We start from the raw sequence: 14875 nt of genomic DNA, 5'->3' as shown, positions 1-14875 counted from the left end.
CTGCTGTAGCACTTTCGTTTTTATTTGACAAATAGTGTTCAATCGTGGACTAATTAGGCTTAAAACGTTCGTCTCGCAATTTTCAACTAAATTGTGCAATTAGTTTTTTTTCGTCTATATTTAATGCTTCATGCATGTATCGCAAGATTCGATGTGATGAGTACTATAGCACTTTTTTGGATTTTGGGTAGGAACTAAACACGCTCTGATAAACATAGTGGAAGCATTCAATTCCTAGCAGTCAGAGACTATTTCAATCACTCGTACCATGACTAGTCTCCCACGTACCTGAACCTCGCTCTGACTCGTTCTATTTATCGCATGCGAGCTCCAGGTATCCTCACTATGTACGCCACCCCGGTCCTTCAGCTGCAGCTATAAAATGCGGCACATCTCTACCCTGGACAATGCACACCTCACTCACTCATCCACTGCAAACGGCACACAAGATGGCCTCCTCCTCTTCCTCCTTGGTCCTCCTTGCAGCGGCCCTGCTTGCGCTGGCCACATGGCAGCAGACCGTCGCCTACGATCCTAGCCCTCTCCAAGACTTCTGTGTTGCAGACAAGAACTCGCCTGGTACTTACGCATATTCATGCTGCTTAATTTCAGTGAGATACATGCTAAAAATGTTTCAGTGAGATCACCTCTGAAATTGTGGTTTTCATCGGTATGCATGCACATATATTTCTTTTTTAGAGTTCGATGCACATAAATTTCTGAAGCAGAATATTGTTAAGCTTAATAGTTTCTGACCATCTTTTGTGCATGTATGTTTCTTGTGTGCATGGGTGTGCAGTGCGTGTCAATGGGTTTCCTTGCAAGGACCCAATGGCGGTCACCCCAGACGACTTCTACAACCCAGCCATGATCATCGACAAGCGCAGGGACACCAACAACAAGGTGGGATCCAACGTCACCAACATCAACGTTGAGAGCTTCCCCGGCCTCAACACCCTGGGCATCTCTCTGGCGCGCATCGACTACGCGCCCCTAGGCGTGAACCCGCCCCACATCCACCCCCGCGCCACCGAGCTCCTCACCGTGCTTGAGGGCACCCTCTACCTTGGCTTCGTCACGTCGAACCCTAACAGGCTCTTCTCCAAGGTGGTCAAGAAGGGTGACGTCTTCGTCTTCCCCAAGGCCATGATCCACTTCCAGATGAACCTGGACCATGAGAAGCCAGCAGCTGCCTTGTCATCGCTCAGCAGCCAAAACCCTGGTGTTATTACGATCGCCAGCGCGGTATTTGGATCGAAGCCGCCGATCTCGGATGATGTTTTGGCCAAGGCGTTCCAGGTGGAAAAGAAACTCATAGATTGGCTCCAGTCTCAGTTCTGGGATACCAACTACTAGTGCTTATATATGTTGCACCAACACAAGCGTTACGTACATGTGCGCCTTATATATGTAATTGAATAAATGGCATGTGTGGAGGAGTAATACTTATTATTATGCGTGTGTGCGAGCCGCCGGCAGTATGTTTGATTGCATTGTCACTATCTAATATGGAAAATAAGAGTTCATTGAAAATCTAATTAATGATTGGGCATTATTCATGGTATTTCTATACTTGGATGTACATGCATGTACGCGAAGTTCCATTTCTGCCGCCTGACAAATTAAACTGAACCAAGAGGAGCAAATTAATTAACTATTTCAGTGTTGATAAAAATAATCATTTAGTTTGTACCCAGTACAAAATAAGGAGATTTTTTCTTTGATGAAGGATTAAGCATCACGGGACAGCTGGAACAAAGGGAGGGACTTCTAAAATTCGGGTGGCTGAATTTAGTTTCTTTCAGACGACGATTATTGCATATATTTTATATTCAACTTTAGTATGTTTCAATCTACTATAGCTAAATAGGAAACCCCAACTAGCTGATTTCTCTATGATTTTATGAAGCCACGCATCATCCAAGAGGCCCACAACCATGAGTCACTAAGCAGATGCCCCTCCCACTACTTTAGATTCGACATTCACTACCAGTACCATCAGTGCCGGTTTTTGGAGAACCAGCAGTGATAACCTTTCACTGTCGGTTCTGAGCTTCAAAATCAGAAACTAATTGCGGGTGGCAAAAAAACCGACAGTTAAAGTCCACATCACTGCCGGTTTATGGCTGGAACCTGCAGTAAATGGATGGTGCCGGTTCTAGCTACTAACCGACAGTGATGTGGTGATATCACTGTCGGTTTTTGGCTAAAGCTAACAATGATAAACTGACAGTACAAAAATTTGTCGTCCTCTCTGTGACAAAACCGTCCAATTTATACAAGATCAATTACGGTTGTCCCCGTATAACACGTTGCCGCGCACATACTTTCACTTATATAAACCTGGTAGTCCGCCGAGTGTCACGAAGGACCTCGGTAAATTCACATCACAACCAAGATCGCACGATTAAGCAAATACACATCATATACACAGAGTTACAGCGGAAATAATATTTACAATGAGTTCACAAAAATAATACAAGTTTGGGTTTCAAAACCGATTGGTGAAAACAACATATCTTCCAAATGATTACAATAATATAAGGTCCAAATACATTGCTAGCATACATGACATCCTCTGACAAAAGCATATAGATAAGAACACTATATAGAGTCGTCGAGCCCACTGACGGTTAGCCATCATCTTCAGCAGACCGAGAACTTCACCTACAACAACGATGCAGTACTCGAATGTACTCAACTAGACTTACCCGTATAAACAAAAATAAAGTAACACCAATGATCATGCAAGGTTATATAAGTGGAGCTAGCTTGACACCATTTTACATAAAAAGCCACTAATTAAGCTATACATTTTATAATTCGGTCATCAAGTTAATTATAGCTATTCATCTCTAGATTAGCAACTAACATGTGCCAAATATGTGGTATATCATTTAGTAGCATAATAATAGTAACCATAGCCATTTATTATATCATCCTCAGAACCATTCCACTTGCCATTAACACTACGATAGAAGGAAGGTCAGTCAAGTTTCTCACTATCCGGAAGAGACAGCGATTCGAATTAATTTCAACTAGCTAGGAATTTATTCCTAACACAAACCCAGACATACCTGCGCCAAGGTAGTCTTAGGTCACCTTTGGTACAACTCAAGTCCACATTTCATGGGTTCGATCAGCACTGCACAACCAGGGACAACCAGCTGCCAGGACGTTCAGGCTCGGCCTAAGTTGAGCTACTCGGATTCGTGGTCGGAATGACTTATCCGGCCAGCTAAGTGAGAGGCATGCGTTCAAAATGATCGAGGACCAACAACAATGCAGTCCTTAATTGGCGCAAATGGAATCACATGAGTCAACCAACAACATACACTCCGTCCGACCTCGATTTACAACATCCCATGGTTCTTTTACACGATAGCAAATATAGCCAACCGTGGTTCAGTGTCCACCTATCTCTCGCAGGTGACAGGAAATCACCCGACTTCTACCGAGCTAAGCATGGCTAAGTATATATTCGATCCTAGACCTATACAAGGTTCAAGGTATATGTCTGGATAAGGAAATTATACGCATCAAGAGTTTCCAATCAACTCCTATAACCTAAAGCATCAAACATAAAAGGACGCAAGTAATATTTGTAAAAACATATTAGGCTTAAAATGCTCTGGGGCTTGCTTGGGATCTAAAACAAGTTAGTTCAATTAGCTCGCACCATCTTGGTGACATCTCCGGTAACACCCCGGGTGTTAGCCACATGCTAAACAGTGGGTTTGTGCTCAAACATGATAAGATAAGTGGTGATGAAGGTGTTAAGGTCAAATCTATGAAAATGAGCCCCAACTTAAACTTGGACAACACACCTTTGCTTATATGTTGACCCTTATCAAATGTAGTCTTGAGTAATGTTGAAAGTGCTCATTTCATGTGCCTCACATCTATTTCCATCTATATTGACTATTGGAAAAGTTTCATGAAGTTTGGAACCAAGAAGTCACATGAAATGATAAGTTATATTCTTGCTTGAATTGCACTATCTGGTGAATGGGAATATGGGATGTCGAGCAAACCTTGCAACTATACCCAAATGACTCTAATTAGACTCTACAACAAAAGTCATGATGGATTCATGTTGATCAAGTGCCAAGAAAATACCTCAATCGGTCTAAAACTCTAATTTAGGGTTTATCGTGATCCTGTTTTGATCAAAGTAGAATTATAAGTTCTGTACTTGTTTTGGTGTTTGACCTTTAATAAAAGTGGTAATTTAGTTTGTGTGCTACAAACTTTGTTTTTTGATCAAGAGCCAAATCAGCTTGAAAATAAGTCAAATAGAGGCTCAAAGATTGAATAAGCTGTTGTTTTCAGCCCTAGAAAATATTCTATCTGAGATTAGTGGCAAGGATAGTTGGCATATCGCGTTCTTGTGTTTTTGTTAAGCAACTTGACTTGATCCCAAAATAAAAGTTGGAGTTTACATCTTAGAGAAGGACATACAAAAGGTTGGGATGAGCCCGGACGAGGGTGCGGCCAAGCACCTCCCTACTCGCACAACCATCCTCGCTGCCGGCCATGTCTCCACCGGCTGGAACCGACTCTCAGCTCTAGGCCACCTGTCATCGTGGCTCATGTGAATAGTTCCTAGAAGGATCATTTTGCTAGATTGAACTGACTTATGTCGGATCCCAATGCAAGCCCCAGAGCATTTTATGCCTCCTATGTTTTTACAAATATCACTTGCGTCCTTTTATGTTTGATGCATTAGGTTATAGGAGTTGATTATACCTTGAACCCTATGTAGGTCCAGGATCGAATATATGCCTAGCCATGCTTAGTCCGGTAGATATCAGGTGATTTCCTATCACCTGTAAGATATAGGTAGATATGTAGTCATGGTTGGCTATAATTGCTATAGTGGAAATAACTATGTGTTGATGAATAAAAGGAGACCGGGCAGGATTGTGATAGAGAAGCAACAAGGCATAGAGGTCTTGGTGCCTATTTATCCCCGTTTATGTCGGTTAAGGATCGATTCGCTGTACGTCCTCATGTCATGTTGAATGCATGCCTAGCACTTAGTTGGCCCGATAAGTCATTCTGACCGCGAAGTCAAGTAGCTCAACTCAGGCTAGGACCCGGTAAGTGAAAGTGTGCACACTGGAGGAAGTAAGGGTATGTAGGGAGCTAGTGGCGTGAGTCCAAGGGCAGGTCGAGCCTGAACTTCCTAGCAGACTGGTAGTATCCTTGATGGTGCGACGCTGATCGGACCCGCGACTATACCAGAGTTGTACCAAAGGTGACCCAACGCAACCCCGATGGGGGAAGTATGGGTTTGTGTTAGGAATAATTCGCCAGCTGGTTGGAATCGATTCGAGTCGCTGTCTCTCCCGGATAGTGAGAACTTAACTGAGTAGCGGCAACGTAGCATTAATTGTTGGAACTTGATGGTTATGATGATGCTCAAATTAATACACTAGATATGGTTACTAATGCTTGTTAGCTTAATCAAGTGATTGCTCTAGTACAGGTGCTAATCTAGAGATGCTTAATTGAATAGGTATTCAATTTGATGCTAAAGATATTAAATCTCCAAGTTATGTTACTTAAGCTTTTATGCAAAATGTTGTCAAGCTAACTCCACCGATAAAGCCTTGCATACTCCTTGGTGTCACTCTATTTTTGGTTTATGACGGGTAAGTCTAGCTGAGTACATTTGAGTACTTAGGGTTTAGCCCACCATGTTGCAGGTGAAGTTCTCGGCCTGCTGAAGATGGTGACTAACCGCCGGTGGGCTCGGTGACTCTATATAGTGTTCTTATCTATGTGCTTTTGTCAGAGGATGTCACATATGCTAGCAATGTATTTGGAACTAATATTATTGTAATCAGTTGAAAGATATGTTATTGTCACTAATCAGTTTTGAAACCCCAAACTTGTATTATTATTTGTGAACTCATTGCAAACATTATTTCCATTGCAACTCTGTGTATATGATGTGTATTTGCTTAATCGTGCAATCTTAGTTGTGATACAGATTTACCGAGGTCCTTCGTGACACTCGGCGGACTATCGGGTTTCTATAAGTGAAAGTATGTGCACGTCAATGTGTTAAACAAGTACAGTCATACTTGATCTTGTGTAACATGGGTGGTTCTATCACATCTTCGGTCCTAGCACTTGCTTAGTCCTTCCATCTTCGGGATAGGTCCGCCATACACCATCTTCAGGTTAGGCTCCAACATCCCGTTCTTCATGTGGTTCATCTAGCGCACCTAGATGAGATGCAAGATGCAAGTGCATGAATCACTGGTAGAGAACCGAGCTTTACTCCCGGTGGGGAACCCCCTCTAGTCCCGGTTCCCCACCCGGGAGCAAGCATCCGGGACTAAAGGGGGGGTCCTTTAGTCCCGGGTCAGGAACCGGGACTAAAGGAGGACCTTTAGTCCCGGTGGGTAACACCAACCGGGACTAAAGGTGCCTCCTGACATGCCACGATGGCCGGCACCTTTAGTCCCGGTTGGTAATACGAACCGGGACTAAAGGTTTTTTTCTTTTTTCTTTTCTTTTCATTTTTTTGTTTTCTTTTCAAAATAGGTTTTCGAAGTCGTATTGTACGCTGCTAATTATACATTTATATGCGCATATAGTATGTTTCGGTTCAAGCACAATGAACGTATTAAATCACACAATTCAAGCATAGAAATATATATATATATATATATGCATGCATCATATATATATTTACATGCATGCATGCATATGTGTATTTTACATTATATTATTTCATATGCATATATTACAAAAGATTGCATTATAGTTGTTGTGACATAACAAGTTTCTTCTCATCCTCTAGCTTGGCTTCAATGGCAGTGTTGGGTCGAAGTAGAACTCGCCCTTGGAATCGATGACCTGCTCATTAAAAAATCCGGCTATAGACTCTTGAATTGCTTTGATTTGGTCTTGCCGTATGACCTTTTCCTCCAACCATCGAGTCTACAGGTTTGAATTAAAGGAAAATAAATTAATATATGTACATATATATATATATATAAAGACATAGTAACACAATCAATAATAATAATTAAATGAATATATAGTGTATTTTTAACGTACTTTGAGTCTCTCTGTAGGAGTTCTTTGGGAGAGCACCTTGATAAACTTGCAAACATAGTAACCACAGTAGTTGTTCCCCTGTTCCTGCCTCAGACACCACTTTACGAGAAAAAGATTTGTCATCCAATCTGGTGATCCGGTGAAAGCTATATGTTTAATTAATAAAGATGATGCGATTCAGGGGACTTACTTTCAATGGGATTACATTCAGTGGCGCTTTGCATTTTTCCATGTGTTGCTTCTCAATAAAGGTTTTCCAAACACTGCCCAATAAAAAATTTGCCACGTCATCAGATATAGTTAATCATCATGTTTGTGTGTATATATAGTTGCTAGAGATCCCGAAATTACCTCTGGATAATATCTATCATATCTTGGTAGTCTTGTTGTGGTTTTCTCATCGAGTCATAGATTATCAAGTGACTTTTCACCAGATCGATGTCCATCAATATCCAGTGATTGCTGCATGTGTTTATAGGATATAACGCATAACACTCATTAATTAACTAGAATCAACATATGAGCCATTAAGGCTATGATCGACATGATTAACACTCACTTGAAGTTATAGGGAAAGAGTATATCCTTCTTGTGGCGTTGGTTCACTAAGAAGTTCATGATGTTACTCTCTGACTCAGACTTCCAATTAGTCATTGGAGTAATTGGGTCTTTGAATACTATATGGGGATCAACAAAACCAATTTCATTGCAGCCTTCCTTTCTGAGCTCTGTCATTGTAAATCTGCATATATATAGTACTTGTTAGGATAATTTATATGCATATGCACACATATGATGAGTTTAATAATAGATCGAAAGAATTATTACTTACAGGCAATAGCAGCTAATGATAACTTTGTCCAGAGAGGTAAGGTGGCATAGTTGATGAAATTCTGCAAAGTCAACATACATAACATCATCGCCACGGAACCAATGTTCGTCTCTAATTCTGACACCAACGCAGAAGTCTCCACTGGTAGACGCCTGCATGTACCACTTGTTTAGCAGGTACATTTGCGTCCCCAGATCAGATAAGGCTTGAGGGTTGTATAGACTCTGGCCTAGTACAAATTTTTTCTTCCAAATATCAACCTCCGCCGCACTCTCAATTTTTCCATCACCAAACATCTGGTAAAGGTCGAGACCAGTCTCATCAAGAAATTCACCAAGGTGATCCAAATCGACATCCGGAGGTATGTTTGCCTGATGCATTAATCCTAAATTCGAACCATATTCATTACCAACAACTAGCGGGGGGATTGATTGGTGCGCTTGTTGTCCGAGTTGGGCAACTCCTTTCCCTGCCCGCTTCTTTTTCTGTGCCGCCTCAATTGACTTGGTGAGAGTGCGGTCATAGTCTGATAACGTTGATTTGGACGGCTTACGAGATTCCCGCTGTTGATGCTGGTAAGAAGTCACCTTTTTTCTTAAAATATCCGGAGCTACGAAGAAGTACGGTTTCTCTGGGTTTCTCCTTGCTTCTTGATTCATTTTAAGTTTGTCATAGAATCTAGACATGTCTTTTTTATATGCATCAGTTCCTTCTTCCTTCTCTTCAGATATTATTTTGGGAATAGCCCTTGGTTTCACGGTGGCTTTCTTTGCAGGCGGGGACTGATTCTTCGTTTGAGGGGCTGGCCTCTTGCTAGGCTTCTTGGTAGGCGGGGGCGGGGGAGGCGTTGGAGACCTCCTTGGAGGTGTTGGCAGCGGCGTTGGAGACCTCCTTGGAGGTGGCGGCTGTGGCGTTGGAGACCTCCTTGGAGAGGGTGTGGATGCAGCCTCGTCTTCCAACACAATGTCATCGTACAGAGCACTATGATGATCTGGCGATTGAACAATTGGATTTAGGTTGGGGGAGGATCTGCTACAAAAAAAGGAATGACATATTATTATGAGCAGATTGTTAATTATTTAAGCCAATACAAATTAATGATGTAGTGTTTTCATCCGCACGTACCTATGGTGAGGTAGTTCAGAAGGAGGTGGAGCCGACATCCCTGGAATGATGATGTAGCGCTTGCGCCATAGAATGAATGTCTTCTCCGCTTCTCCTAGAGTCTTCTCGCCATCACCTCCAGGAATGTCAAGAGGCAAATCACTAAAACCTTTTTCAGCTTTATCTACCGAGATGGTGGCATATCCTTCTTGGATTATATTCCCATGAATCCTTGGTGTCTTGGTTCGGTCGATAGGATTAACAAGACCGATAGCCACCTTGATTGTGGAATTCTCCTTCGGAATGTGTAGCTCACACGTTGTACAAGGTTCAGTGACGTCATCCACAGGGAAGCGCAGTCCTGTGTCCCCTTGATTTGGTATCTCCGTGGAAGCGCAGCTGCTTTTCAACTGAACAGATTGGCTAATGTTGATTCCTGGCTCTGATGCCTACTTGCTTGCACTCACTGCTATTTGCACTTGCCTTTTGATTTCCTCCTGCATTCTCGCTTCAAGGTTTTTTTTCCCGCTCCTGTGCTTCACGCACCGCTTCCTCCAACCTCTGGAGCCGGTGTGCCTCTTCTTCCTTCTTTCTCTGGCGACTTCTGTAGGAAGGTCTGTCCTGAGGGAATCCATGCTCCCACGAGACACTTCCTTTGCCTCTAGTTCGGCCACCATGTTCAATAGTCCCGATGGCGTATGTCAGCTCATCCTTCTCTCTGTTGGGCCTGAACTCACCACTAGCAGCAGCTCTCTGAGCATAAAACAATCTTTCTGCTGCTTCTTGCAGTCTTGCGCCATAAACGCACTTCCCTGTCTCCTGGTCTAGTGTTCCCCCATGAGCGAAAAACCAATTCTTTGCACGTTCTCCCCACTCGAGTGATTCTGGTCTGATACCCTTGGCAAGAAGGTCTGCTTCCATTTTGTTCCACTTCTTAATGGCAGTCGGGTAGCCACCTGATCCCAAGGTATGGTGGTATGTCTTCTGTTGGGCATTACGTTGGTTCTTTATCACCCGACTCACACCCTCTTCTGAAGTCTTGTACTGTACAAACTCATCCCAATAGGGCCTCTGCTTTGAGATCGGGCCTGGGACAGTAAAATCTGGTGCTATGTTCTTCTTGACATACGTCGTGTATAGGTGTTTCTTCCAAGTCTGAAACTGGGTGGCCATCTTCTTCATTGCCCAATCCCTAACTCGCTCCTTCAATTCATCACCATCTATTATATCATCATAATCATCTGTTTGGAGCGTGAAATGTACCAAGACATCATTCCAAATTAACGCCTTGTCACGATCGGAGACAAAACTGATATGAGGAGCATTGGTCTTCTTCTTCCATTCACGGGTACTAATCGGGAGCCGGTCCCGTACAAGGTAACCACAGTGGTGCACAAATTTCATTTTATTCGGCCCCCCCGGTTCTCCTGTATCCACATTGAACTCCGAGATGATGAAGCGACCCTCCAATGGCTTTTTGGGACCTCGAACATTTTTACTCTTCGTTGTAGTTGTTGATGTCGATCCAGAGGGCTACAAAACATAAACATTATTTTTAATGTCATGAGCACACATAAGACATATGATAATATATATATATAGCTAATAATAAAAAATATATACTTGGCCAATATGTTGTTGCTCATTTTGTTCAAGAGCTAAGTACTGACTCCCGTCATCTACATCCTCTTGCACGTTATTTTTAGCACCATCATCGCCGGCAACTTGAGTGCCAGTGTTGATCAAATTCATCATCAACTCCTCCTCATCCATATTTCTCGGGTTGGCCATCTAGCTTCAAAAAACAAAACCAATATATAGTACGTCAAATCTTTGCTTATTACATGCGTAAAATCTACAAACAATATGCATTATTAAATCTTGCCCCTCGATCATGGACGCAATTCGCCACACTAGGACGAACTACGTCGGTACTAGGGCGAATTAGGGCACGAGAAAGGGCGGTGTGACAAGAGTGGCGGTGCTCCACTCCGCCGTATATATGTCTGTACACATGGGTGAACGAGGGCGGCGGTGCTCCGCCGTATACATAGAAACGCATGGACGAAATGCATATGAATACAAATGACGTATATATACGTGTCGGCGCGGTGGCCGGTGTGCTGACGACGATGACGTGAGGCGGGCTGGCGTGCTGACGACGACGACGACGTGAGGCGGGCCGGGGCGGTGTCGATGCGTGATGTTGTGATCCTATGTACCATGTGATCAACCATGTAGTCATTCATCATATGAGAAAATTCTATGTTAATAATATAAGTATAAGCCATTATGAAATGTAAGTATACGTGTCTTATTGCTCATATAACCATTACTATTTCCGAAATGATAAGAATTTATTTTCTTCTTCTACAGGCGATCTCTGATGCTATGATATAAAGTTTGAAGATAGTCTTCCCGGAAAAAAATATGTAATGCTCATATTACTTTAGCAACATTAATATATTATATCTGTATATTCAAAGTTCACAAATGAAGAAACATGTGATATTTTTGATAAACTAAAAAACGCTTAGTTTATAAACTGGGTATCAAAATTGAGTTCCTATTTGACCATTATATATCCTACAACAAATCCTTCAAAAAAAAGACCCTACATGAATATATTTGGATAAAATTTCGTTAACAAACATTGATCTATGAAGATAGAAAAAATTCTTCTATTGAAACTGCATCTTGAAATAATGGCATATCATATAGTGATGAATATATGGCGGTTGATGGGCTGGATCATTAGCGGATGGTTCGTAGCGTTGTTTCCAAATAATATATAGCGTGTTTATTATACAAGCCATGGATTTACATCGATCTAATTAATTTCTAAAGTAATTTCATTGGTGATCCTTAATTATACTTGTCATTTAGAGTTCCAAATATTCAAAACTTGCCTTAAGATATATTTTTATTTAAAATCATTTAGAGTTCCAAATATTCATTTTTAGTTTCTATAGATTTTGTGATTCAAAATTTGGAATTTTCAATCGACCTCGACCGTTGACATGGCTTACACCAAAGTTGTAGTTTTCGACGTGATCTATAACTCGGCAGTGGAGGGCTCGGACGAATGTACAAAGAGATCGACGAATATATCACCTCGAAGCTCGGCAGTGTACGTACTGGAGGGCCTCGGGCCGGCGCGGTGGGGCAACGCGCGGTGGAGGGCCTCGGGCGCGGAGGAGGGCGCGGTGGAGGGCCACGGGCAAGCGCGGAGGAGGGGCACGGGCGCGCGCGGTGGAGGCCGCACGAGGAAGAAGACGGCGGCGCCGGTGTCACGGAAGGCGAACGGACGCGGCGCGAGGTCGAAGAAGAGGCCGGGCGGCGGTGTTCGACGAGGAAGAAGACGAGCAGATCGATCTGCCAGGCGCTGGAGGTTATATAGCAGAGGAGAATTACTCCCGGTGCCAGCCACCAACCGGGAGTAAAAACCCTTTACTCCCGGTGCGTATTACCAACCGGGAGTAAAGGTTCCTTTACTCCCGGTGCGTGTTACCAACCGGGAGTAAAGGTATACCTTTACTCCCGGTTGGTAACACGCACCGGGAGTAAAGGCTTTTTTTGGCGGGCCACGAAACTGCAGCCCACCTTTACTCCCGGGTGGGCTTCCCACCCGGGAGTAAAGGTGGCCTGCAGTTTCGTTTCCCGCCTATTTTAAGCAATAGTCTTGTTAAATACAATAGAAATGCAATAGTTTTTATTAAATACATAGTAAATTAAATAAAAGGCATAAAATTATTTTGTTAAAAATATGAATTTTATTTTTGTTTATTGCACATAGGAAAAATCGATAACCTAACTTTTTTTATTTTTTGTTAGAATTATAAAACATAATGTAACTAATATTTATTATTTCGTTAATGCAAAAATGTAGTGTTTAATTAAAATTATTAAAATTATTGGTTTTGGACAGGAAATTTGTTTTCACATCATTTTAACGTTAATATTTTAATTTTTCATCACTCAGTATCCTAATTTACCTTTTTGAGAGAGAAATCCCACCAAATCAAACATTGATTTAATTTGAAATATGACATAATAAACATCTGAATTCACAATTATTACATAATATCTCAAACACACACTATATTAAATCACTATATCATCAAGTGGGCACAGCAGTGAACTTCTTCTTTACGTATGTCCCTTGGTTATGATCGCTTCGTAACCATGGAGTGTCCTCATCATTTACCAAGATGCTAGGGTCTTTGTTCACTTTGAAGGGTGGAATTCGGTCATCCTTTTCATATTCTTCTGACATGTCCGACTTGTCCTCAATTCCCACGATGACTCTTTTCCCTGAAAGAACTATGTGGCGCTTTGGCTCTTTGGTTGAGTCATTATCGTTTTTCCCTCTTTTTGGTTTGGTAGACATATCATTGACATAGAACACCTGATTCACATCCTTGGCAAGGACGAATGGTTCGTCTTTGTACCCAATATTACTAAGGTCTACTGTTGTCATTCCATACTCGTTGTCTACTGTTACTCCGCCTCCGGTCACCTTGACCCATTGGCACTTGAACAATGGGATCTTCAAAGTAGGTGCATATTCTAGTTCCCATATTTCATCTATGCGTCCATAATATGTCTGCTTATTCCCATTCGGGTCTGTGGCATCTATGCGGACACCACTGTTTTGGTTGGTACTCCTTTTATCTTGGGCTACTGTGTAGAATATGTTCCCATTTATCTCGTACCCTTTGTATGTGACGATATGCCATGATGGTTGCATAGCCAATAAATACAGTTGCTCATGGATGCTCTCATCACCTTGACATTTTTTTCGCAACCAACCGCCGAAAGTTTCCATGTGCTTATGCGTAATCCAAGCTTCAGTCTTGCCTGGAAACTCGGATCGTAAGAGATCCTTGTGTGTCTCAATATACGGATCTACCAAAGAGGAGTTCTGTAGAACTGTGTAGTGCGCTTTATTGAAATAATCATCATCCGTACCAATATATGTTTTCCTCCCTAGTGTCCCCTTTCCGCTTAGTCTCCCCTCATGTCTCGATTCAGGAACACCAATCGAGTCAAGGTCGGGAATAAAGTCAACATAGAACTCAATGACCTCTTCTGTTCCATAGCCCTTGGCGATGCTTCCTTCTGGGCGAGCACGGTTGTGAACATATTTCTTTAGGACTCCCATGAATCTCTCTAAGGGGAACATGTTGTGTAGGAACACAGGACCGAGAGTGAAAATCTCCTTGACTAGGTGAACTAGGAGGTGTGTCATAATATCAAAGAAGGAAGGAGGGAACACTAACTCAAAGCTGACGAGACATTGAACCACATCATTCTGTAGTTTAGCTAGATCAGTTGGATCAATTGCCTTCTGAGAAATTGCATTGAGGAATGCACATAGCTTTACGGTGGCTAGACGTACATTTGGAGGTAGAATTCCTCTTAATGCAACTGGAAGTAATTGCGTCATGAGAACGTGACAGTCATGGGACTTTAAGTTACAGAATTTCTTGTCTGTCACATTTATAATACCCTTTATATTCGAGGAGAATCCAGATGGTACCTTGATGTTGTTTAAGCATTCAAACATGATTTCCTTCTCCTCTTTGCTTAGAGTGTAGCTAGCAGGACGTAAGTAATGGCGTCCATCATCTGTCTTCTCTGGATGCAGGTTGTCTCTTTCTCTCAAACAACGCAGGTCCTGTCGTGCTTCAAATGTGTCCTTAGGCTTTCCATACACACCCATAAAGCCTAGCAGGTTCACACAAAGATTCTTCGTCAGGTGCATCACGTCGATCGAGCTACGGACCTCCAGGACTTGCCAATAGGGTAGGTCCCAAAATATGGACTTTTTCTTCCACATGGGTGCGTGACCGTTAGCGT

At 42.4% G+C, this 14875-nt stretch overlaps 1 protein-coding gene across 1 annotated transcript; it reads left to right on the top strand.

Moving 5' to 3' along the window:
* The first annotated feature begins 418 nt into the window (after nt 1-418).
* Nucleotides 419-1520, top strand: LOC136494402 (germin-like protein 8-4). The gene is made up of 2 exons (XM_066490567.1): nt 419-579; nt 800-1520. Exons 1-2 carry the CDS (start codon nt 450-452, stop codon nt 1354-1356), a joined length of 687 nt encoding a protein of 228 aa, XP_066346664.1. The 5' UTR covers nt 419-449; the 3' UTR covers nt 1357-1520.
* Nucleotides 1521-14875: the final 13355 nt, after the last annotated feature.

This window comes from Miscanthus floridulus, chromosome 11, assembly GCF_019320115.1.
Source record: "Miscanthus floridulus cultivar M001 chromosome 11, ASM1932011v1, whole genome shotgun sequence".
Taxonomy (NCBI): Eukaryota; Viridiplantae; Streptophyta; class Magnoliopsida; order Poales; family Poaceae; genus Miscanthus; species Miscanthus floridulus.
This window is presented reverse-complemented; position numbering and strand designations above follow the sequence as displayed.

Bases quoted from the DNA above. Each gene is read 5' to 3' on its own strand.
- LOC136494402 (XM_066490567.1), top strand. From the start codon at position 450: ATGGCCTCCTCCTCTTCCTCCTTGGTCCTCCTTGCAGCGGCCCTGCTT. The intron at 580-799 runs GTACTTACGCAT...ATGGGTGTGCAG, and splicing joins TGCAGACAAGAACTCGCCTG to TGCGTGTCAATGGGTTTCCT.